Below are 26,787 nucleotides of genomic sequence, written 5' to 3' on the forward strand. Positions count from 1 at the left end.
GATCCCTGGCCTTGCTCAGTGGGTTAAGGATCTGGCGTTGCCATGGGCTTCGGTGTAGGTTGCAGACACGGCTCGGATCCCACGTTGCTATGGCTCTGGCATAGGCCGGTGGCTACAGCTCCCATTAGACCCCTAGCCTGGGAACCTCCGTATGCCGCAGGAAGCGGCCCTAGAAAAGGCAAAAAGACAAAAAAAAAAAAGATACTACCAAAAATGAAAATTTTGGCCAATACCTTTGATGACTATAGACACAAAAATTCTCAACAAAATTTTGGCCAACTGAATCCAACATATAAAAAAGGTCATGCATCATGACCAAATGGGATTCATCCCAAGTTCACAAGGATGGTTCAACATACTCAAATCAGTATCATACACCGCATGAACAAAAGTAAAGTCAAAAACCAGATGATCACCTTAAAAGATGCAGAAAAAGCATCTGACAAATCCAACATTTCATGGTAAAAACTTTTACCAAAGTTGGTATTGAGGGAACAAATCTTAACATAATAAAAGCCATTTATGAGAAACCCACAGCCAATATAATACTCAATGGAGAAAAGCTGAAAGCATTCCCGCTAAAATCTGGTACATGACAACGATACCCACTCTCACCACTTTTATTCAACACAGTATTGGAAGTCCTAGCCACAGCAATTGAAAGAAATAAAAGGTATCTAAACTGGAAGAGAAGAGGTAAACTGTTGCTATGTGCAGATGATACAATATATATAGAAAACCCTTAAGGACTCCATACAAAAACTACTCTAACTGATCAACAAATTCAGCAAAGCAGCAGGATACAAGACTATCATTCAGAAATCAGTTGCATTTCTGTATACTAACAATGAAATATTAGAAAAGGAATATAAAAAAACAGTACCCTTTAAAATTGTACCCCAGGAGTTCCTGTTGTGGCTGAGCAGGTTAAGATTCCAACTAGTATCCATGAGGATGCGAGTTTGATCCCTGGTCTTCCTCAGTGGGTTAAAGGATCTGGTGTTGCCTTGAGCTGCAGTTTAGGTTGCAGATGCAGCTCATATTTGTCATTGCCGTGGTGCAGGTGGATAGCTGCAGCTCCAACTCAGTCCCTAGCCTGGGAATTTCCATATGCTGGAGATGCGGCCCTAAAAAGACCAAAAAAAAAAAAAATTACCCCCCCCCGCCCCAAGATGAAATAACTAGGAATAAAATTGACCAAGGAGATCAAAGACTTACACACTGAGAACTATAAAACATTAATCAAGGAAATTAAAGAGGATTCAAAGCAATGCAAAGATAGCCCATGCTCCTGGGTGGGAAGAATTAATATTAATATCATTAAAATTGTCACACTACACAAAGTGATCTACAGATTTAATGAGATCCCTATCAAAATTACTCATGAGGAGTTCCCGTCGTGGCGCAGTGGTTAATGAATCCGACTAGGAACCATGAGGTTGCGGGTTCGGTCCCTGCCCTTGCTCAGTGGGTTAACGATCCGGCGTTGTCGTGAGCTGTGGTGTAGTTTGCAGACGCGGCTCGGATCCCAAGTTGCTGTGGCTCTGGCGTAGGCTGGTGGCTATAGCTCCGATTAGACCCCTAGCCTGGGAACCTCCATATGCTGCGGGAGCGGCCCAAGAAATAGCAAAAAAGACAAAAAAAAAAAAAACCCAAAACCAAAAACAAAATTACTCATGACATTTTTCACAGAACTAGAACAAACAATCCAAAAATTTATATAGAAGACCCAGAATTGACAAAGCAATCCTGAGGGGAAAAAAAACAAGCATGAGGCATAACTCCTCCAGACCTCAGACAATATTACAAAGCTACAGTAATTAAGACAGTGTGGTACTGGCACAAAAAGAGACATACATACCAATGGAACAGAGAGCCCAGAAATAAACCCAACACCTATGGTCAATTAATCTTTGACAAAGGAGGCAACAATATTAAATGGGAAAAGACAGTCTCTTCAGCAAGTGGTGCCGGCAAAACTTAACAGCTGCACATAAACCAGTGAAACTAGAACAGGCCCTCACACCATGCACAAAAATAAACTCAAAATGGTTTGAAGACTTAAACATAAGACACCATAAAACTCCTAGAAGAGAACAAATGCAAAACATTCTGACATCAACCATACAAATATTTTCTTAGGACAGTCTCCCAAGGCAATAAAAACAAAAATAAATCAATGGGATCTAATCAAACATACAAGATTTTGCATAGCTAAGGAAACCATAAAAAAAGGGAAAAAACCTACAGAATGGGAGAAAATAGTTGCAAATGATGCAAATGACAAATCTCCAAAACAGACGAACTTATACAACTCAACAGCAAGAAAAATGAACAACTCAATTGAAAAATGGGCAGAAAACCTAACAGACATTTCTCCAAAGATGATACATGGATGGCCAGTAGGCAAAGAAAAAATGCTCCACGGAGTTCCCATTGTGGCTCAGTGGTTAATGAATCCGACTAGGAACCATGAGGTTGAGGGTTCAATCCCTGGCCTTGCTCAGTGGGTTAAGGATCCAGCGTTGCTGTGGTTGTGGTGCAGGCCAGCAGCTACAGCTCTGACTGGAACCCCTAGCCTGGGAACCTCCATATGCTGCGGACAAAAAAGACAAAAAGAAAAAATGCTCCATATCACTAATTATTAGAGAGATGCAAATCAAAGGTACAATGCAATCCCACCTCACACAGGTCAAGATGGCTATCATAAATAAGTCTACAAATAACAAATGCGAGAGGGTGTGGAGAAAAGGGAATCTTCCAGCACTGTTGATGGGAATGTAAACTGGTAAAACCACTATGGAAAACACTATGGAGGTTCCTCAGAAAACTAAATGTAGAACTACCATATGATCTGGTAATCCCACTCTTAGGCACATATATGGACAAAACTTTCATTCAAAAATATACACACACCCCTATGTTCATTGCAGCACTACTCACAATAGCCAAGACATGGAAACAACCTAAACATCCAATGACAGATGAATGAAGAGGATATGGTACATATACACAATGGACTGCTACTCGGCCACAGAAAAGAACAAAATAATGCCATTTGCCGCAACATGGATAGAACTAGTGACTCATACTAAGTAAGGCAGAAAGAGAAAGATAAATACCACATGATGTCACTTATACATGGAATCTAAAATATGGCACAAATGAACCTATCTACAGAACAGAAACATTCTCACAGACAAGGAGAACAACAGACTTACGGTTGCTGAGGGGGAGGGAGAGGGAGTGGAATGGACTGGGAGTTTGGGGTTAGTAGATGCAAACTATTACATTTAGAATGGATAAGCAATGAGGTCCTTCTATATAGCACAGGGAACTGTATCTAGTTACTTATGATAGAAAATGAGAGATGATAATGCGAGAAAAAGAATGTATATATATGTATGACTACATCACTGAAGTATAGCAGAAATTGACAGAACATTATAAATCAACTATACTAAAAAAAAAAAAAAAAAAAAAAAAAAAAAAGAAATGAATGAGGAGAAATTTCCCCCAAGAAATACATGGTATGCTTGAGCAAGTTTATATGTCCAGCGTGGCGCAGTAAAGAGGGAGAAGCTGAAGACAAAGGGGAATAGAAAGGATGATCACTGATGCAATCTATTTGAAAAAGCAGAATTTAAGCATAATTTTAGTGTACAAGAGGAGCAATATGTCTTCCAATTTTAAGTGCCTGACCTGACCTTCTGTTCTTCTCAACCAAGCAGCTTCATCACTAATGAAGTCCCCTTACTTGAAACCTAGTCTAACATCCAAATACCTACACTTCTTAAATCTCAGATGATCAAGTGGTTTTATAATGCCCTTAAGGAAATATAGGCAGAGTGTATCTAAGTATCATGAGTCCCTAGCCATCATTTGAATCATTTTCTTTTCTGATCCCTAAACTTCTGTTAACTATTTCCTCAACCCACTCACAGAACTGATATCTTTAAAACTCTATTCGTAAGTCCCCATTTCCTCTACCCTTGTACAGGATATATTCTCCTTACATGTAGCAATGGCCCCCCACCAAGGCAGGCCTAGGTTAACGTGCATAAATTCCAGTAAGTTCTGGATCAGTCCCACTGGCGTGTATGACCCCAAACCAAGTTCACTGAAGCTCTGTTCTGCAGCAGCTTGGACTATATCTGCAGTTTCTCCAGAAGCCACCTCAGGTACTGCTGTGGGTGGGGGAGTTGCAGGAGTAACTGGAGGAGCCTGAACCTGTACCGGGGAAGAAGAAAAAAAAAAAAAAAAAAAAAAAAAAGCCGCATGAGATCTTCATAGGGAGAACACATAGAAATCTAGGTTCCCCTATGATAACGAATAATGGGGTACTTTTTGACTTTCTACTTATCATTCTCCCAGAAAACACTGTCCAGATACTTCCAAGTTTAAAATGGACATTTCATTTTCTCCTTTAGGCAGGAAGATAATTTACTCAGAGTAAGATTTCATGACTCGGAGCTCCCATTGTGGCACATCGGAAACAAATCTGACTAGGAACCATGAGTCTTCAGGTTCCATCCCTGGCCTCGATCAGCGGGTTGAGGATCCGGGGTTGCTGTGATGAGGCTGGGATCCTGTGTTGCTGTGGGTGTGCTATAGGCCGGCAGCTAGAGCTCTGATTCCACCTCTAGCTTGGGAACCTCCATATGCTGTGGGTGTGGCCCTAAAAAGAAAAAAAAAAAAAGATTTAATGACTCTCCTTCATGTTGTCAAGTTATTTCTTCTTTCAGTGTTTTCCAAACTTCAGTCATCTGAATATCACGGGCATAATTTTGCATATATTGAAATGTTATATTTATAATTCTTCTTTAAACAATTCGGTTTTAAGTTCAAAATATCTATTCAGTCTCATCCTGAGAAATATTAACGTCCATGAAATCAGGGACCACATATATAAAATTATAAAGTGTGTCTAGGGGACACAGCAGGGAGTTCCTGCTGTGGTGCAACAGAATTGGAAGTGTCCTGGGAGCATTAGGATAGGTTTGATTCCTGGCCAGGCACAGTGGGTTAAGGATCAGGTATTGCTGTAACTGTGGCTCGGAATTTCAAATGCTGCAGGGAGGCCAAAACAGAAACAGAAAAAAAAAAGTGGGTAACCTAAAAGTTGAGAATTGTTTTTTTTATCTGGGTCATTACTGAGGATTTAAGCCCAAGAAATAGCCTCTCATCTCTGAGGGGCTGTTCCAAAGAGGAAAGGAAGGAATCAGGATATATAGTTCTTGTGGAAAAAACCCCAGGTGGTCAAGTACCAAGAGATTACTGTTAATTAAATAAAAACCAGATGTCTCAATTTAATGAGTTAAGTGCTTTTCTTTTCTTTTTCTTTTTTTGCTTTTTAGAGCCAAATGTGAGACATATGGATGTTCCCAGGATAGGGATTGAATTGGTGCTGAAGCTCCTGGCCTACGCCACAGCCACAGCAATGCAGTAACTGAGCCATGTCTGTGACCTACACCACAGATCATGGCAACGCCAGATCCTTAACCCCACTGATCTAGGCCAGGGATCGAACCCAAGTCCTCATGGATATTAGTCGGGTTTGTAAACTGCTGAGCCACACTGGTAACTCCTGAATCCAGTGCTTTTCTGTGTACAGAAAGATGCAAGAGTCTGAGTTTACTGAAATTACTTCTTCTTCTTGCCTTCTTCCCACGGCATATGGAGGTTCCCAGGCCAGGGGTCTAATCGGAGCTGCAGCCACCTGCCTACACCAGAGCCACAGCTACGCCAGATCCGAATCATATCTGCAACCTACACCACAGCCCACTGCAACGCCAGATCCTCAACCCACTGAGTGAGGTCAGGGATCGAACCCAGCAACCTCATCGTTCCTAGCTGGATTCGCTAACCACTGCACCACGACGGGAACTCCCCTGAAATTATTACTTCTTTGATACAAAGCCTAACTATCTAGAGCCAGTATCATGCATTTCTCCATACTGAATCTCCTCAGGGTGCACCATGGGGGGTGGGGAGAGGGTTGCAGCAGCTGATGGCTTGACTACCCTAACATCCTGTTTACTGATACGCAGGTGATATTCTTTGTCTTTAGTACCTTCTTCCTGGTTATAAATTTGACCTGGTTATAATTTTGACTTGGGAGAGATTTCATGACCAATTCTGTCCCATGGCGCCAGGAATTATCATTCCTAAATCAGACAAAAGATTCTGTTGATAGGCCGCTCAATGTGCCAATTTTTTGATTAGGCCTTGTTGATAATCAAAAATTCTCTTGATTGCCTGTCTTATGTGGACAAAAAATGTCCAGCTGTATCAGTAAACAAAGGATAGCCACCAAGCCATCAGCCACTCCCAATGATACACCCTGAGTGGATTAAAGATAGAGAAAAACAGGACACTCCTAAATAAAGTTCGTATCAAAGGAATGATTTTAGGAGTTCCTGCTGTGGTGCAGTGGGTTAATGATCTGGCTTATCTCTGTGGCAGTGCCGGTTTGATCCCTTGCCCAGTGGAGTAGGTAAAGGATCCACTGTTGCTGCAGCTGTGGTGTAGGTTGCAGATGCGGCTCAAATTTGACCCCTGGCCTGGGAACTTCCATATGCTGTGGGTATGGCTGAAAAAGAGTAAAGAAGAAAAAAAAAAGAAAAGAAAAAAGGAATGACTTCAATGAGCCCAGATTCTTACATCATTCTGCACATAGAAAAGTGCTAAACTCATTAGCTTGAGCTATTTAACTCTAATAATCTTCTGATGTTTTGAATACCTGGTTTTCTTGCAAAACTCCCATATAACCTGGTTCCTCCTTTATTTGTTTTTGGAGTTAAGTCCTTCAGAGCTTAGAGGCTGTCTTTGGGGTTCAAGCCCTTAGCAAGTCTGCTGAATAAAACGTAATTCTCAATTTTTAGGTTGTGCTTTTTTGTTGTTATAAACAATCTTGGTGACGATGAATGGATCCTAAGCAGACCTCTCTCCTTCACCTCAACTCTACGAGGATCCAGAGCCTGGTAGCAGCAGAGGCCTCTGGGCCCTGCCTCCCTCCTTGGAGAGTCCAGAAGAATTTGGGTGAGTCTCTTCTGATTCTTGGTAGATGATCCTGAGTTTTATTTGTCAGTGTCTAATAGGTACCTGGCTCCCCAGATGAAAGATACTAGGAGTTGCTCAGTTGAGACACTGACAGGTCTGGACTGGGTGATTACGTTAAGAGGCTGCCTTAACATCTCTGCCTGCAACTAACACTTTCACCAGGTCTACATATGTACAAACTTTACAAGTATCTACTTAATTGGGAATTAAAGGAAATCTTGTCCTGAAAATGGCCAATATGGGGCTCTTTTATTGTGTAGGCCAGTAAGTCAGAGAAGGCTAGCTTGATAAAACATCTTTTCAGGAGTTGTTCAAGTGGTGCAGATGTCTTTCTTTTATTGTACCTAGGTTTACTCAAGGTCATTAAGTTCATGTTATTTCTATTGTGGAATTTGTCAACAAGAAAAAAATTAACCTGATGTGATGTTTTCTTAAGTTATAAAATAAAGGTAAATGAGCTAAGAGTGTTCAGGTGAATTCCTTACGAATAATTATGTTTTGGGTATGTCTGCCTGAAATAGTTTATCCAGATTTTTGTACATCAGAGTTTTGCAAAATTAAAATGATGAGAGTCTACTGAATATCCAAGTTATTTCAAATAAGAAAATACTGAAACATTAACTACTAAACAAATTTAACTACTTTTGTCTTCTTACAAGAGGAAAACTAAAGATATTTGGGGCTTATTAGACCCCCAAATATCAATGTTTTGTCCCACATTAAGAAATCTAAAAAAATACTATGAAAAGGTGTATATTTCTAAAGGTTATAGAATATTCCTAAATTTGTTAACCAGGAAATACAGGTATAACAAATTGTTCACAATCACTTGCTTCTTTTTTTCTTTTTGTCTTTTTAGGGTTGCACCCCAAAGCATATGGAGGTTCCCATGCCAAGGGTAGAACTGGAGCTGTAGCCACTGGTCTACACCATAGCCATGCCAGATCTGAGCCACATTATCTGACCTACACTGCAGCTCACAGCAACACCGGATCCTTAACCCACTGAGTGACGACAGGGATTGAACCTGCATCCTCATGGATGCTAGTCAGATTTGTTTTCATTGAGCCATGACAGAACTCCCAAAATAACAAATTCTAACTCAAGTTATTTTGATCTCCAGCTAACTCTGGGATGCTTCAAAGAAACCCTGAGGCATCTCAGAGAGAAATATTAAACTAATTTAGGCTTATCTGGTATTAAATTACTTGACAAAGACTGTCAAGTGAATGTAGAAAAGCCTTAGGTTATATTGTATGTGTAAATGTGACTGATATAAGTACTTCAAAATTTACATGGAATTCCTAAAAAGTCTGATATATCCTGGTATAATGTTATCAGTCATAATTATAGTTATCTTAAAATGGTGTATGTTGGAGTTCCCGTCGTGGTGCAACGGAAACGAATCTGACCAGGAACCAGGTTTGAGGTTCCATCCCTGGCCTCGCTCACTGGGTTAGAGATCCAGCATTGCTCCATTTGGACCTCTAGCCTGGGAACCTCCATATTTTGTGAGCGCAGCCCTAAAAAGGGGGGGGGGGGAAGAAGTTGTATGTCAAAGAAATATCCAAGTTTCTTGTCAATTACATTGCAATCCGATCTTTACCCATGCCCTTGTCTTAAAATGACTCCACTGGTTTGAATTACCCCCCCCTTCCCTCTTTGGTTTCAAATTTTACCTGACTGAGCTAATTAATTAGGTTCAGGTATTTGTGGGCAATAGTTACATTTCTGATTTGGAGAGATGTGCAAGACAAAGGGCGCTTGCTTTTTTAATTCCCCAAAGAACTGGTAGGTCACCTAAAAGATACTGAAAGACTGATTTGCCCAACTATATTTTAACTTTTTTTTTATATCACTGAGAAGTTTTCCAACTAAACTGAAGATCACGAGTTCTACATTCTAGAACTTTAGGGTTCAATAAAAGTTTGTACAAGGCATTCAATAAAGGCCCTCTTTCTGAGTGCACCAGTTAGACCAGAGCCAAGTCTCTATTTTTAAATTAGCCCCTGAACATTAGATCCCAGTTTTTACTTTATATAGTGTGCGCTCTGGTAACCCTATAGGTTTCCTTCAGCATGCTTAACTAATATTGTCTGAGGGGCAGGTTTAAATGCGGCCCCCCCCTTTTGCTGCACCTGCCATATGTGGAGGGTCCCAGGTCAAGGATCAAACCCTCGCCACAGCAGCAACTTGCAGTGTTTCAGAAGAGAACTCCTGCCCTGTCTTAAAATTACAGGCAGGGGGTACATTCTCCAGTGAGACATGTCTAATAATAAAATTAGGCAAAAGAGATGTAACCATCTTACATAAAGCTCATTTAAATATACCAATTTTTATAAACTTTTATTTCAATTCTATCAACTTCTATACCTTTTAGTTTCCATTAGGATCCCATCAACGAGCCTTGGTCTTTTTTTTTTTTTTTCCTTAAACATAGCTGCACCCACGGCATATGGAAGTTCCCAGGCCAGGGATCAAACCCAAGCCTCTGCAGTCACCAAAGCTGCTGCAATTGGATTCTTAACCCACTGTGCCACAGCACGAATTCTGACAAGATTTGGTCTAAAATGAGTCCAGAAACCTTCCTTTTTATCCTGATCATTTAATCTATTTTTGTATAAAAGGCTCTGGGGTCCCCAGTGAGAGGCTGAACCAAGGACTCAGGCTTTTTAATTTTAAGAGCTGCAGCTGGGGCATATGGAAGTTTCCAGGTTAGGAGTTGAATTGCAGCTGTGGGCCTAAGCCACAACTACGCCAGATCCGAGCTATTTCTGGGATCTACACTGCAGCTCACAGCAAAGCTGGATCCTTATCCCACTGAGCAGGGCCACGGACTGAACCTGCAACTTCATGGACACTAGTCAGGTTTGTTACCTCTGAGACACAAGGGGAACTCTTTGTGTTAGTCTTTCTTTTAATTTGATCAATTGGCCTAACTGTAGCCCCAAGCAACTGCTGGTCAGGTACCTTAGTGTCATATTCTCCCAGACTTTTAAAAAAAAAAAAAGGAGTTCCCATCATTGTGGTGCAGTGGAAACGAATCCAACTAGTAACCATGAGGTTGTGGGTTCGATCCCTGGCCTTGCTCAGTGGGTTAAGGATCTGGTGTGGCTGTGGTGTAGGGTGGCAGCTACAGCTCCTATTGGACCCCTAGCCTGGGAACCTCCATATGCCGCGGGTGTGGCCCTAAAAAGACAAAACAAACAAACAAAAACCCAAAAACAAAACCAAAAAACAAAAACCTGGGGTAAATAGAGTGGACTTGTTTGGAGCTTTTCAGTGTTGGGGACCAACGGCCAGGGGGTGGGGGTCGGGGGGGTTGTCTCTGTGGTCTATCCAACCTTAGTATTCTGTTAAAATCTTTTGTTTTAATCTCATTAACATCTGCTTTATTTATCTCATTTCTTTCTTTCTTTCTTTTTTTTTCCCCATTGCAGTTCCTGGGCCAGGGACTGAACCCACACCATAGCAGTGACCTGAGCCACAGTAGTGACAAATGACAATGCCAGATCCTTAACAGCTAGGCCAGCAGAGAATTCCTCATTTCCTAATGACCACCTAAAGATTTATCCATTTGGGACAATTTCCTTTAAAATTTCCATCTTGCTGGAAAGGAGTCTCTAGACTTTTCCTTCGTTTTTAAAAATTTATTTCCTTGTTAAAGAACCTAATTAACATTAATTACCTTCATGTTTTTATCAGTATCTGTAAGACCCACTGAGGGGAAGCAGAGACCACAAATAAGGTTTTCCAACTCCTTTTTTTTCCTTTAAAAAACTAAGTGAGTTCTGAAAGTTTCCGCTGCAGCACAGTGAGTTGAGAATACAACTGCAGTGGCCTGGGCTGCTGAGGAGGCACCATGGGTTTGATTCCCAGCCTGGCAACTTCCATATGCCATGGGTGTGGCCATGAAAACAGCAACAACAACAACATACACACACACTCCCAAACCAAATCGAAACACAGCTAACTTCGTAGGTTAACTATTTTGTGTATGTGTGTATGTGTAACAGACATATATACACACATACACACATATTTTTTTCACCTTGTAATTTGGCTTTTTCAGTGGTAACAATAAAACAGCTTTTTATAATGAGAACTCTCAAAATTTACCAATTTAGAAGTCTTTCCAATTTAAAGGATCCAATGGCTATTAACAGGTAGTATATTAATTATGACTCAAAACGACTAAGACGCAGGAAGTAGCCCCAGAAGAGAGTAAAAGGATGTAGCCTTCACAAATCTAGACAGTCTACTCCTAAAAAAAAGTCTAAGAAAATAAAGGTCTTTGTGGTATAGGCTGAAGCAAAGAGGTTAAGTTGACTAAAGTCCCTGAGAGTGGGCATAGATAAAAGACCACTCAGAATCTCGGTCTAAGTGACTCTCAAATGTACACCAGATATGTATGTACCCTTCTGGATGTCAGAGACAAACTTCTCAACACACACACACACACACACACACGCAGGACTCTAAGATCAGGTAGAACATTCACATCTCAAGGACACGGGGAGAGAAATCTAAGTTCCCCCTAGATGGGCTTTTGTTTCTTTGCAAGGTCAGAAATCTGAATAGATGTTTTATCAAGCTGGCTTTCTGCAACCTAACTGCACATGAAATAAGTGATCCATGTTGGCCATTTTCAGGGCAAGATTCCCTTTAATACTCATAATATATATATACATATACATATATACACATATTTTGCTTTTTTGGGGCCACACTTGTGGCATAAGGAGGTTCCCAGGCTAGGGGTCAAATGGGAGCTACAGCTGCTGGCCTACACCACAGCAACACCAGACCTGAGCCGCTTTTGTGACCTGCACCACAGCTCACAGCCATGCCAGATCCTTAACCTACTGACTGAGGCCAGGGATTGAACCTGCTACCTCGTGGTTCCTAGTCGGATTCATTTCCACTGCACCCCACAACAGGAACCCCCCCATAATATTTTTATTTATTCATTTATTTATTTTCTTTTTAGGGCCACACCCGAGGCATAATGGAGCTTCCCAGGCTAGGGGTCAAATCGGAGCTGTACCTGCCAGCCTACACTGCAGCCACAGCCACACAGGATCCAAGCTGTGTTTGTGACTTACACCACAGCTCACGGCAACGCCAGATCCTTAACCCACTGAGCGAGGCCAGGAATAGAACCCACAACCTCTACAACCTCATGGTTCGTAGTCGGTATTTGTTTCCCCTGAGCCACAACCGGAACTCCTCCATTTAATACCATAATACCCAATAAAGTAGTACTTGTCAGTTTAAGTATAGAAACCTGGCTAGGGTGTTAATTAGAGGCTGGCTTTCTGAAAAGATGTTAGGCCAGCTTCTCACCTAACCACCTGGTCCAGACTATTCAGAGTCTCTCAACTGAGCAACTCCCAGTATCTTTCAAATGGAGAGTCAAGCACCTATTAGCCACTGTCAAATAAAACTTAGGATCATCAACCAATAATTGGGAGACCCGAGAACCAGGAGAGACTCACCAAATGCTTCTGGACTCTCCCAGGACACAGATGGGCACAAGAGGCCTCTGCTGGTCCCAAGGCTCCAGTTCCTCCTAGAGTTCAGGCGAAGGAGAAATTGCTCTAAGTCCCTTCTTTGGTAGCCAAAAAACTGTTGACTGAAAAAAATGCACAACCTAAAAGTTGAGAATTATGTTTTATTTGGAGCATTATTAAGCCCAGGATACAGTCTCTCAACTCTGACTGTTGCCAAAAGGTAAGAGAGGAGCCAGAATATTTAGAAGTTTTGCCCCCCCACCCCTGCAAAAAAACCCAACAAACACCAGGTAGTCAAAACACTAATAGATTACTGCTAATTACAGAATAAACAGACATCTCAAGTTAATGTTTGTTTCTGTGTTTGGAAAGATGCAAGAGTTTCCTTGTGGCAGAGCAGGTTAAGGACCTGGTGTTGTCACTGCAGTGCCTCAGGTCGCTGCTGTGGTATGGGTTCCTCCCCTGGCCAGGGGTGCCAAAACAAAACAAAACAAAACACACACACACACAAAAACCACGCAAAAGTCTGGGCTTATGGCAGTCATTCCTTTGATATGTACCTTAACTATCCAGGGCCAGTATTGGGTTTCTTTCTATCTTGAATCCCTTCAGGGTGCACACTTGGGGGTGACCTCAGATGGCTTGATGGCAGTAACATCCTTTGTTTACTTACATAGCAAGTGACATTTTTTTTTTTTGTCCATACTTGATATTCAAGTTAGACTTTTTTTTTTTTTTGGTCTTTTCTAGGGCCGCTTCCCACAGCATGTGGAGGTTCCCAGGCTAGGGGTCTAATCGGAGCTGCAGCCACCGGCCTATGCCACAGCCACAGCCACGTGGGATCGGAGCCGCGTCTACGACCTACACCACAGTCCACGGCAACGCCGGATCCTTAACCCACTGATCAAGGCCAGGGATCGAACCGGCAGCCTCATGGTTCCTAGTTGGATTCGTTAACCACTGCGCCACGACGGGAACTCAAGTTATAATTTTTAATACATACACAGAATCACATTTCATACCACTATCAATGGCTTGCCATCATTGTGGAAACACCTGGTACATAATGAAGTCTCTCCTTCAGTACTCTCAATCATTTCCCTACTGATTTGAAAACCTATCCCAAGCTAGATGGAGTGCTCCACGATTCCCCCAGTCAAAACAGGATTAAAAACAAATCAAGAAACCAGCACCACTCCTAACGCTGCTGGGTCGAAACGTCACTTACCTGGGCTTCTGCATAAAATATGGCAGAGGTACTGAGGCCCCGGGGGCCTGGGGCCGCGAGGAGGACATAATGTGGGTGTCCGCAGCGCCGGCCGGCTGGGAACCGGAGCCCGGGTGTCAGCGGCTTCCGTGGCCATTGGCGGAGCCCTGCGACGCTGTGGAACTGAGTGGGTAAAAGAAGGATGTAGTCCTTTTACCGAGATAAGTCAATAGTTACGCTCCGCCCCCACCCTTCCAAGAAAAAGGCAGTCCGCTACCACAGGTGAGGACATTGCTACTCCTTGCGCTCAGACTGCGAGTGTGAAGGCATATAATCAGCGAGTCCTGCATTTCAGCTACCTCAGAGCCACCCAGTGGCCCAGAGTTTCAGGCTGAGGTTTCCTTGGAAGGGATGACGCCTGTTTCTGGGAACAGACCAGGAGACCCGGCTGTTGAGCCCGTAGGGTTGGGGACGTAACCCTACCGCGTCCTCCTGTGACCTGAGGTCAGGAGACGCAAGTCCCAGTGAGGTGTGGGCCTACTCATTCATGCACACAGCACGAGTCACCCCTGGCTCGTCACAGGGATAGGGTGGCATCAGAGCTCAGTCTCGGGGTGTCCTTACTTGACGCTGAGGCTGTAGCAAGCGCAGAAGCTCCCGGCGTCCGCACATCAACCCCATCGCCATCTCGCCGGAGAAAGGGCTTGCGTTTGCGCCTGCGCACTCAGAACCGCAGTCTCGCGAGAGGAGGCCCTTTTGGAAGTGGGCGTTAAGCCACAGCTGCCAGCAGGCTCAGGAGGTAAAGGAAACTGGAGCTTGGCGGCCATATTTGAAGAGGGTAAGAGGACACAGAGCTGCTTTAACAAGATCTCGCAGAGGGTGTTCTCCCGAGATTGAAGTTCAGAGCCTTCTAACAGGCTTTCGTTAATGGCTGCGTGATCCTGGGGGCTTTTCCTTCGTCCTCTAAATTTGCGATTCTTCTGTGATTTGTTAAGTTAAAAAGCGTCCTCGCCACGTCAGGTCTTGGCTGTACTTGGAGTGGGTTTTTCTTGCCCAGTGATGTTCAATTCTTGTTGCTAGATAATATTGCAATCGCAGATAAAGTGAAATTTGAGAGTGGTCTGGAGTTTGACAGAAATTGAGGGAAATATATATCTCCCAGACAAAGCTTAAAAGGAGATGCCATACTTCCCTTTTCCTTTCCCCCAGTAGGGTCTGGTTGAGGAGAATCTTGTGACACTGAGGGCATAAATCTTTACATCTTTTTTTTTCTTGTACTTAACGGCTGCACCTGTGGGCTAGGGGATGAATCAGACCTGCAGCTGCAGACCTGTGGCAACACAGGATCCTCAACCCGTTGAGTGAGGTCATTGATCAAACTTGCATCCTTATGGACTCTATGTCAGGTTCTTAACCTACTAAACCACAAAGGGAACTCCAGAGGGGCAAGTCTTTAAAGATGCTGAAAGGTAACCTGCTGAAGGTGGTTGTATGGAAAGATAGAAGAACGCTGATGATGTCACTGGGCTGCTGCAGCAAGCTTGGAACCACCTAATTCTAGATTTTGTTGTGTACCATAAATAAAGGTCTTTGTTGTCTAGACTCTTAAGTCTCTGTTGCTTGGGTTCTTGAAACTGAAATCATTTCTGGAGATATATGAGGTAAAGTTCCTTTCTTCTAAAGGGGGGAAAAAAGTACTGCTTAGAAAGATAGGAGTTGACTATGTGAGAAACCCTATAAAGCCTCTCAAACAGCAGAGTGCTTTTGGAATAACAAAGTGTAGCTTTAGGAAAGATGTGATAGCCCAAAATGCTTTCAATCATTGCTAGTTTAGGCTGATTATAAATGTACCTGACAGGAATGGTTTAAAAAAAAAAAAGGCAAAGGAATATGATACAGATTTAGTAGTAATTTGGGGGTATTACCTATCAGTCAAGTATGTTGGATACTATCATAAACGATTTTTTTTTTTTTGTCTTTTTGCTATTTCATTGGGCCGCTCCCGCAGCATATGGAGGTTCCCAGGCTAGGGGTCTAATCACGGAGCTGTAGCCGCCAGCCTATGCCAGAGCCACAGCAACGCAGGATCCTAGCCACGTCTGCGACCTACACCACAGCTCACGGCAACGCAGGATCGTTAACCCACTGAGCAAGGCCAGGGACCGAACCCGCAACCTCATGGTTCCTAGTCGGATTCGTTAACCACTGTGCCACGACGGGAACTCCGTAAACGGTATTCTTAAAGTTACTTTGAAAAATCAGGGAGTTCCCAATGTGGCTCTGTGGTAATGAACCCGACTAGCATCCATGCAGATGTGGGTTTGATCCCTGGCCTTGCTCAGTGGGTTAAGGATCGTGTTTCTGTGAGCTATAGTGTAGGTTGCAGACAAGGCTCAGATCTGGTGTGGCTGTGGCCGGCAGCTGTAGTTCTGATTTGACCTCTAGCCCGGGAAATTCATGTGCTGCAGGTGTGGCAAGCAAAAAAATAAATAAAAAATAATTACTGCAGTTAGAGGTGGTGACAGCTACAGTACTTTTGGCCAAACAAAACAAAACAAAAACAAAAAAACAAAAAACCAAACCAACGCCCCCCCAAAACCCCACAAAAAAAATCCTAAAAACAACTTACAAAAAAGTAAAAAACTTACTTTTGTGCCCCAAGTAAATCATGCCTCCAAATTTTGCACCCCTGATAGTTTCTTCCTCTTGAATCTGGGTTGGCCTATGACTTGCTTTAGTCCTTAGAATGTGTTTTAGGACTATGCCTTAAGAAGACAATAGCTTTTGCTTGGGCATTTGGGGGAAGCCACTACTGTAATTTTGACTTGAAGACTTCCATGCTGTGAAAAGCACAGTTTGACCATATGGAGGAACACTGGGCCCTTGACTAACAGCTCCAGCTCAGCTCCCAGCCAGCAGTTCCCAACTCTTCAGTCATGTGAAGAAGGCTGTTTTGGAATTGATTCTTCAGCCTACTGGAGCTACTTTGGGTGACTCCATATGGAGAAGAAAAGGCTGTTTTTTCTCTGTCTGGCTTTGCCCAACATGAAAAATAGAAGCACACAAAATGACCTGGTTCCAAGCTACTAAGTTTTGGAGTACTTTGTTGTGTGGCAATAGATAACTTGAAATGTATTCTAGTGTTATTTGAGTAGGTATTTGTACTTGGGAAGCGAGCATTTCCTTATCAGTAGAGCTGAGTTCTGCTTATATTAGTTTACACTAATTTCTGACTTATTTCTGTGTGTTTTTATTGCCTCTTCATGGGAATTGGTCCTCTTTTCCCCTTTAGATTGTACATTTCTAGAGGCAGAGAGCAAGTCGCCTGTCTTTTGCACGTTTCTCTCCCCTCATTAAGCTTGTTTTCAATGGATCTCAGAATTCTGTGACATAGGAGTTCCTGTCTTGGTGCAGTGGAAACGAATCTGACTAGTATCCATGAAGATGTCAGTTCGATCCCTGGCCTTGCTCAGTGGGTCAGGGATTCCGCATTGCTATGAGCTGTGGTGTAGGTCACAGGTGCACTTTGGATCCTGTGTTGCTGTGGCTGTGGTGTAGGCTGGCAGCCTTAGCTCTGATTCAGCTCCTAGCCTGGGAACTTCCATGTGATGTGGGTGTGGCCCTAAAAAGCAAAAAAAAGAAAAAAAAATCTGTGACAAATGTTTGGTCAAATTGTTCATTAAAAAGTACTAATTTAAAAACTAATAACTTAAAACCGCCCCATATAAAACAAGTGGTCTACAAAATATATTTAGAAGAAATATATTTCAGAAGAAATTCTGAAGGTTTTATGATACATTGTTATCATTAACTACTTTTTTTTTGTTTTTTGTTTTGTCTTTCTGTCTTTTCTAGGGCTGTACCCACAGCAAATGGAGGTTCCCAGGCTAGGGGTCTAATTGGAGCTGTAGCCACCAGCCTACACCACAGCCACAGCAATGCCAGACCCGAGCCGTGTCTGCAACCTACACCACAACTCACGGCAACACTGGATCCTTAACCCACTGAGCAAGGGCAGGGATCGAACCCGCAACCTCATGGTTCCTAGTCGGATTCGTTAACCACTGAGCCATGATGGGAACTCCAATCATTAGTCTTTTACTATTAAACTTAAGCGGCCAATTGAGACAAATAGCTCTGGGACCATTCTTCCACCACTGATTAAAATGGGTGGAAAGTATTGGGGATAACATTCTCTTGGCTTTCTGGGCAGACTTGGTGTCCTTGCTAGCTCCAGCTGCCTTCTGGTCCCCTGCTTTGATGACACCCACAGCAACTGCCTGTCTCATGTCATGAACAGCAAAATGGCCCAGAGAGGGATAGTCAGAGAAGCTCTCAACACACATGGAATCATACCGGGAGCCATATCAATGATGGCAGCCAGCATCACCAGATTTCAAGAATTTGGGGCCATCTTCCAGATTTCTCCCAGAATGACCATCAATCTCCTACTTTAGCTCAGCATACTTGCAAGCAATGTGAGCTGTGTGAGAATTCAGCACATGTGTGTATCCAGCACTGATTTGGCCTGGGTAGTTCAAGATGATCACCTGAGTTTTGAAGCCAGCTGCTTCCATTGGTGAGACTTTTTTTTTTTTGGTTTTTTGAGGGCCACACCCATGGTATATGGAAGTTCCCAGGCTAGAGGTTGAATTGGAGCTGTAGCCACAGGCCTATGCCACAGCCACAGCAATACCAGATCTGAGCCTCGTCTGTGACCTCCACCACAGCTCACAGCAACGCCAGATCCTTAACTCATTGATCAAGGCCAGGGATAGAACCTATGTCCTCATGGTTACTAGTCAGATTTGTTTCCTCTTAGCCACGATGGGAACTCCCTTGTGTGTCATTTCTGCTGTCACCAGCCTCATTGCCACAATGAACATCTTTGACAGACACATTCATGATACTGAAAGCCACACTGTCCCCAGGAAAGCCTTCACTCAAAGCTTCATGGTGCATTTCCAACTTTACTTCATTTGTAACATTCACTGGAACAAAGGTGATCACCAAGCCAGGTTTTTGTTTTTTCTTTTTAGGGCCACACCTGCAGCATATGGAAGTTCCCAGGCAAGGGTCAAATCATAGCTGCAGCTGCCAGCTTATACCACAGCTGCAGCAATACCATATCTGAGATGTGTCTGCGACCTATACTGTAGCTTGTAGCAACACTGGATCCTTAACCCATTGAGAAAGGCCAGGGATTGAACCTGCCACTTCATGGATACTAGTCATTTATTTTTGTCTTTTTAGGGCTGCACCTGTGGCATATGGAAGTTCCCAGGCTAGGGGTCAAATTGGAGCTGCAGCTGTTGGCCACAACAACATGGGATCTGAGCTGTGTCTGTGACCTACACCACAGCTCACTGTAACACTGGATCCTTAACCCACTGAGCAAGGCAGGGATCAAAGCTGTGTTCTCATGGATGCTAGTAGGGTTCGTTACCACTGAGCCACAATTGGAACTCCAATCATTCCAGGTTTGAGAACACCAGTTTCCACTTGATCCACAGAGACAGTACCACTAACACCAATTTTGTAGACATCCTGGAGGGGCAGACACAAGGACTTGTCAGTTGGACAAACTGGTAGCAGGATGCAATCCAGAGCTTCAAGCAGCAAGGTTCCACTGGCATTCCCATCTTTACAGGTGACTTTCTATCCTTTGAAGCAAGGCATGTTAGCATGTGTCTCCGGCATGTTGTCACCATTCTAACCAAAAATTGGTACAGATGCTACTGGGTCAGGTTATAGCAAATTTTCTTACTGTAGGTGCTGACCTCTTTAATGATTTCCTTGTATCTCTTCTGGCTGTAGGGTGGCTTAATGGAATCCATCTTGATAGCACCGACAATTAATTGTTTCACACCAATAAGTTTATTTTTTATGACTGTGAGTCTCTGTTTTGTAAGTAAGTTCACTTGTATAAGTGATGTTATGATATTTGTCTTTCTCTGACTTCGTTTAGTATAATAATCTCTAGGTCCATCCATATTGCTGCAAATGGTATAATTTCATTCTTTTTGATGGTTGAATAATATTCCATTGTGTATTTGTACCACATCTTCTGTTATCCATTCATCTATCAATGGACATTTAGTTTGCTTCCATGTCTTGGCTATTGTAAATTGTGCTGCTGTAAACATTGGGATGCATGTACCTTTTTGAAGTAAGAGTTTTCTTTTCCAGATATATGCCCAGGAGTGGGATTGATGGATCATATGGTAGCTCTATCCTTAGGATTTTAAGAAACTTCCATAGTGTTCTCCACAGTGGTTTCACCAACTTACATTCCCAGCAACAGTGTAAGAGGGACCCTTTTTTTTTCACATCCTCTCCAGCATTTATTACTTGTAGATTTTATGATAATGGTTGTTCTGACTAGTGTGAGTTTATATTTCATCGTAGTTTTGATTTGCATTTCTTTAATAATTAGCGATGTTGAGCATCTTTTCATGTGCCTACTGGCCATCCACATGCCTTCTTCAGAGAAATGTCTATTTAGGTCTTCTATTTAGGTCTTCTGCCCATTTTTTTTGATTGGGTTGTTTGCTGTTTTGACACTGAGCTGCATGAGCTGTTTGTATATTTTGGAAATTAAGCTCTTCTTGGTTGTATAATTTGCAAATATTTTCTCCTATTCTGTGGGTTTTCATTTTTTTTTATGGTTTCCTTGGCAGTGGAAAAGCTTATGCATTTCAGTAGGTCCCATTTGTCTATTTTTGCTTTTACTTCTATTGCTTTGGGAGACTGACCTAAGAAAACATCACTGCAATTTATGTCAGAGAATGTTTTGCCTATGTTCCCTTCTAGGAGTTTTTTTTTCTTTTCTTTTTTGTCTTTTTGCCATTTCTAGGGCCACTCCTGTGGCATATGGAGGTTCCCAGGCTAGGGGTCCAATCAGAGCTGTAGCCGCCAGCCTACACCACAGCCACAGCAACCTGGGATCCAAGCCACGTCTGTGACCTACACCACAGCTCCGCGGCAACACCAGATCCTTAACCCACTGAGCAAGGACAGGGATTGAACCCGCAACCTCGCAGTTCCTAGTTAGATTTGTTAACCATTGAGCCACGACGGGAACTCCCCCTACTAGGAGTTTTGTGGTGTTATGTCTCAAATTCAATTCTTTAAGCCATTTTAAGTTTATTTTTGTGTATGGTGTGAGAGTGTGTTCTAACTTCACTGATTTTTTTTTTTTTTGGTCTTTTTGCCATTTCTTGGGCCGCTCCCGCAGCATATGGAGGTTCCCAGACTAGGGGTCCAATCAGAGCTGTAGCCACTGGCCTACCTACACCAGAGCCACAGCAACGGGATCCGAGCCGAGTCTGCGACCTACACCACAGCTCCTGGCAAAGCTGGATCCTTAACCCACTGAGCAAGGCCAGGGATTGAAACCACAACCTCATGGTTCCTAGTCGGATTCGTCAACCACTGAGCCACGACTGGAACTCCCTAACTTCATTGATTTACATGTGGCTGTTCAGCTCTCCCAATACCACTCGCTAAAGAGATTGTTTCTTGTCCATTGTATATCCTTGCCTCCTTTGTTGAAGATTGACTATAGGTATGTGGGTTTATTTCTGGACTGTCTATTTTGTCCCACTGATCCATGATGCCTAAATTATTGTTTACTATGTGCTGGGCATTGTCCTACGCTATATATATTATCTCACTAAATCACTGATTTAAACAATAAGGTAGGAGTTCCTGCTGTGGCACAGTGGGTTAAGAAGCCAACTGCAGTGGCTTGGGTCTCTGTGGAGGCACAGGTTTGATCCCTGGTTTGGCACAGTGGGTTAAAGGATCTGGCATTGCCACAGCTGTTGCATAGGTTGCAGCTGCAGCTCAGATTCAGTCCCTGCCAGAGAACTTCCATATGCTTCAGGTGTGGCCATGAAAACAAACAAAAAATACCACCCCCACCCCCCCAAATTAAGGTAATATAGTACCAGGCTTGGGAAAATGTTAAATCATGATAAGCTGTAGATTTGGGGTTTTATTATGTAGACATGAAGAATAATTCGAAGGCCAGAAAATCATACAAGGAAGGCACTTTAGAAAGATTAGCAACAGAACAAAACAGACTCAACTCTATTCCAGGGGTCAGCAAACTTTATCTGCTAAAGGCTGGAGAGCAAATATTGGAGGTTTTGTGGACCTTGTGGTCTGTCATAACTACTGAACTCTGTCATTTTTGTGTGAAAGCAGTGACAAACAGTATGTGAACAAATGGGTGTGGCAGTGTCTCAATAAAACTTTATGTACAGAATAGGTGGTGGGCTAGATATAGACCTTTGGCTACAGTTTGCTGACTCCTGAATAGACAGTAACAGAAAAAAACTGGCAGTCTGAGACCAGTTAGGAGGAGAATATCACAATTACCCCTATCTGCAATGAAGTGGGCCTGAATTACACCAGGCCAATGTGATAGAAAGGGACAGATATTGGAGATATTTTAAGAGAAAAATGGAGATCAGTGGCTGTGGGACTTGAGGTCGAAAAAGACTAAAGATACTGAGGATTCTGAGCAGAAAAGTCAGGAAAATAGTGTCACTGACATACCTGGATAAATTAGTGCACTAGTCATTTTCTTGGTTGCTCTCAGATCCTTCTCTGTTCTTACCCTCCCTGTCTTCTATCACATGGAACTACATTTCCCTGCGTCTGGCTTCTGAAGAACTGGCAATGGGTCACTGGCTGAAGAGTGTAGAAAGAAACGAGAGAATCTAGGGGGTTTCTTAAAAAAAAGAATTTCTGGGTGGCTTCCCTGTTTTTTCTTTGACTTCATTGCCCTTCTGTTACCCATGTACCAATTCCCTATGGTAAAATTCCTCTGACATCCTTTGAATGGTTTCTCTTTTCTGGCTGGACCCTAGCTAACATATCTCAGAAGTTGTGTCAGTTATTAGGTAATTGTTTTAGCTCCCCAATCTGACCTCTTTGTGATGCTGGGTGGGGGTGAGTCGCAGCAATAATCTACAAACTGCATTTCTGCTCCACCCCGGCTCCTTGTTCAAATCTGGCAGTAGAGGGCGCTAGAGGGAGACTGAAGCTTAGAGAGGGGAAAGGGATTCACTTATTCCCTCTGGGCTTCTTTTCTCATTGCATTTCATAGGAGCAGCATCCCAGACATGTATTGTTACCTCAGCAATTATTCTCTTAGCATTTGCTGAATCTGATTTTCAATTTTCCCCAACACTTGCAGAAGAATTTTTTTTTTTTTTGTCTTTTTAGGGCTGCACCCAAGGCATATGGAGGTTCCCAGGCTAGGGGTCCATTCGGAGTTGTAGCCGCTGGCCTATGCCATAGCAATGCCAGATCCAAGCCTCATCTGTGACCTACACCACAGCTCACAGCAATGCCGGATCCTTAACCCACTCAGTGAGGCCAGGAATTGCACCTGTGTCTTCATGAATACTAGTCATATTTGTTTCCGCTGAGCCATGATGGGAATTCCAGAACTCGTCTTAAAGCACCTGCTCAGAGACACCAGCACCAGCTGTCTGGTGCTCCCTCCTCGGATCTCTGAATTCAGTTCTAGGATTCCCTTTGCTAAGCTTCAAAGTTCTACTGACACCAGCTCTTTCCCAGTTGTTTCCTCCCCGTGCGGGTAGTAGCTGCTTTCTGTGGTTGCTACTTCTGCCGTATTTTAAGAGTTCTCTTTTTGCCCTCTTGGTTAGAGAATTAACAATTTTAGACCTAACTTAACAACTCTATATCCAGTTCTCTCTGTGGAAATAACTGATGTGGTTTCTGTCTCTTGACTGGAGCCTGACTGTTGCAGAAGTGAAGCTGGATTTCAGGGAAGGTGTCAGGTTTAGCTTTGGCTATCTGGATTTGCAAAGACAGTGGGATATTTAGGTAGGACTATCTTGTCCATGAATGGGAAAATGACACTAGAGTTTGTGGGAGAGATGGGAAACTGAAAAATGTTTGTCATTGTTGGTACCGATGTGAGGATGGAAACTGTAAGCCTGCTTGAATTCTCCCCATGGGTGGAGTGGAGAGCCAAGGGCAGATGGAGGACAATGGTTTCACATGCACTCACGAAGAAAAAAGTAGCAAAATTAGAAAAAAAAATCACAAACTTGAAAGTATAATGATAATTTTATGATTAAAGCACTGCTAAAATGAAGCTCATACCAAGGTTTTTTTTTGGGGGGGATATAGTTAACTTCTTACTCAACTGGTGTTTCCAAGCCTGTCCCAATATTGGGGTTATTGCTACACATGAAAGCCTAAGTATCCCAGGGCTCTTACTGTTTCTCCAAGACCTTTGGGGAAAGCCACCAGGTCACATCAAAGCCCTTGACTTATTTTTCCTTTTTCATCTTTTGGTCCTGCCAATCTACTGCCAACACGATAGTGATACTGCAGAAGATTACAAAAATGATGAAAAATTCTTATTATCTAATGAACAGATGAGACTCTATTACTTGACCATTATTTTTTCAATGTCTTATCAGTTCATTCAAACATCCACTGTGTGGCTACTTTGTGTTGGGTGTCTGTTATGTGTGGAGTTTACTGCTCACACTTGTTCTAAGCCTTTTCTCTCCTTTGGTTCCCTCTGGCTGCCCCTCAAGTAGCTGTACCCACTTCTCTCTCTCTCTTTGTGTGTGTGTGTCTTTGTAGGGCCGCACCCACGGCATATGGAGATTCCGGCTAGGGGTCTAATCTGAGCTGTAGCTGCCAGCCCACGCCAGAGCCACAGCAATTCGGGATCCTTAACCCACTGAGCGAGGCCAGGGATCGAAACCTCAACCTCATGGTTCCTAGTCAGATTCTTTTCCGTTGTGCCGTAACAGGAACTCTTACTCACTTCTCTTTTAACAGGGGTTCTTACCTCCCACTTTCCAGACAAAATTAAGAAAAGGTCATGTGACACTTCTGCCACAAAAAGATTTCCAAGACCATGTATAAAATGATAGAAAAACTACAATAAAAAAAGAAATTAAGAATACTAATTTAGCATCTAAACTTATCATTCATTTCAACTTGTTTTTCTTTGGGCCGGAAGGGATTTACTTAGAAGGCAGTGGTTACTGGAAACTTAAAAGGGGAATCCATTCATCCCAAGGAGTACAGGTTAGCACAGCCCTCCTGTCCTCAGCAGGAACCGGTGGGAGGGTTCCATTTCTATCCTAATTAGAGACATCAAACCCTCACTTTGCTAATCTCTGGCTGCTTTTTCACCCCACAAAAGGATTGTTAGAGAGAGACAAGCATGGCAAAGAAAAAAAAATAACCAACAGTGGGTGGGAAATACCAGAAGCCTCATTTACAACCATGAGCTTTAGAATGTACCTTAAGACAGAAATGGCACACCAAAAAGAACTTAAAACAAAAGGGACAAATAGCGTCTGATTCTACTTATATGGGGTACCTAGAATAGCCAAAATCATAGAGATGGAAAGCAGAGCAATAGTTATTAGGGCCCAGAGGGAGGGGAAGATGGGAAATTACCGTTTAATGGGTACAGAGTTCAAGTATGGGGTGATGAAAAGTTCTGGAGATGGAGAGTGGTGATGGCTGCACAACAGTGTAGATGTACTTAATGGCACTGAACGTACAAGTAAAAACAGTTAAAGTGGCAATTTTATATTATGGATATTTTACCACATAAAAAAATCAAACACAGGGGAAAAAAAAAAAAGATACGTGAAATGAGCCTTTTAATTCACTCCAAAATAATTCTCTCTTTCTCCCCAACTCAGAAGAACTGAATTTCCACTTTTTAAGTTTGAACTATCCTTGTGTTCTCAGTCCTCTTTGTTTTCTCCCTTGGGGGTGCTACAACATCTAGAATCAAAGATCTTCTCCCTTAATTAACTGCTTTTTTGTCTAGCTTAAGCACCTTTAATTTCCTCTTCTCTCTTTTGCCTGCAGACATAATCTTTCTTCCCTGTGCTGGAAAACACACATACACATATACACAACCTTCCTTTGACCTTGATGCAATTCTTAGCCTATTTTTCTCATCCTTTTATTGCAAGTTTAGGAATGAAACTCCATTTTCTCAATGCACAGTCACTCCTAGTTCTGCTCTCTTGACCCGTGCTGTTCCTTCAGGCTCTGTCCTTGTCATTCGGACTGGTCACTGAAAGGCCATCCTGGCTTCCTATCTCAAAACATGGTGGGTTTTTCTTAGCCTTCATTCTCTTAGCTTCTCTGTGCTATTTGGCACTGTTTTTTTTAAATTTTATTTTATGATTTTTATTTTTTCCATTATAGTTGAGGCGTTTGACACTATTGATCTCCACCCTGCCTTAACACTCATTTCTCATTTTCATAGCACAACATATGACTTTCTTCTCATCTTTTTGCTCTAACCTCTTCAAATAGTTTGGATGACTAAATACTGGAACTTAATTTCCAATATCTGTTGCAATTTGAAGAGGGCATGCAAGAATTCTGGGTGTCACTAAGAGCTGATTGCTGCTCAAATAGGCTTTGTAAGATGCTGTCCAATGATGTTAAAATATCCTTCACTTGGAAGGTCTATGTATTTGACTGTGTCCAAGGCTGGTTAAAGTAACCAATCTTTTAAGAGATAATGGTCCCTATGTAGTGTCTTCTCTGAACAGAGCTTGCCATTTCAATTCCCTTTCTTTTTTTTTTTTTTCCTCCACTGGATACAGGGGGTTTTATTGATGCTGGTGGGAGTAGGAAAGGCCCCCAGGATCCCTGAGGGGATGGGGTGGGGGCTTGAGTCAGTAAGTGCATGCATAGGGCCTGGGCACATGGGGTAGGTTAGGGTACATTTATCTTCCTAGGATTCTTTGGCTACTACTTTGGGGATGGGAGAGAGCATCTTAAGGCAGGAGCAATTGGAAGAGCTCCAGTCTGAGAGAAGGCACAACAGGCAGTAACATCTGTGTGGAAAGCTGGACCAACTGGTCAGTAGGGGAAAGTAGGGAGGGGGCACTGGGTTGGCTTCTTGGGGAGGGGGCTGACCTTGGCCTGCGTGAGCTCTCAAGAATATCTGGTGTTCCCAGAGGG

The 26,787-nt window shown here is 42.8% G+C and overlaps 1 protein-coding gene and 1 pseudogene across 3 annotated transcripts in view; both read right to left on the reverse strand.

Moving 5' to 3' along the window:
• The window catches only part of OXA1L (OXA1L mitochondrial inner membrane protein), a 33,610-nt gene extending 19,127 nt beyond the window's left edge, over window positions 1–14,483 (reverse strand). Inside the window, exons 1-4 of one of the 3 annotated variants that reach the window (XM_084969247.1) lie at window positions 14,063–14,208; window positions 13,804–13,992; window positions 12,561–12,634; window positions 4,017–4,230 (exon numbers count right to left, since the gene is read on the reverse strand). In XM_084969247.1, the coding sequence (XP_084825373.1) occupies window positions 4,017–4,230; window positions 12,561–12,634; window positions 13,804–13,939 (424 nt within the window). In that variant the 5' untranslated portion in view covers window positions 13,940–13,992; window positions 14,063–14,208. Of the gene's footprint in view, window positions 1–4,016; window positions 4,231–12,560; window positions 12,635–13,803; window positions 13,993–14,062; window positions 14,209–14,406 lie in introns of those variants that run through there. The other 2 variants (XM_013978229.3, XM_084969248.1) reach the window with 2 other exon arrangements.
• A 468-nt stretch (window positions 14,484–14,951) lies between these two features.
• On the reverse strand, window positions 14,952–25,873 carry LOC102160893 (elongation factor 1-alpha 1-like; annotated as a pseudogene).
• Between the last annotated feature and the right edge of the window lie 914 nt (window positions 25,874–26,787).

The sequence above is a fragment of the Sus scrofa genome, chromosome 7 (genome assembly GCF_054392235.1).
Source record: "Sus scrofa isolate SSC_HxYL_T2T_F1_AM1 chromosome 7, Sscrofa_HxYL_maternal_Yorkshire_Landrace_v2.0, whole genome shotgun sequence".
Classification (NCBI taxonomy): domain Eukaryota; kingdom Metazoa; phylum Chordata; class Mammalia; order Artiodactyla; family Suidae; genus Sus; species Sus scrofa.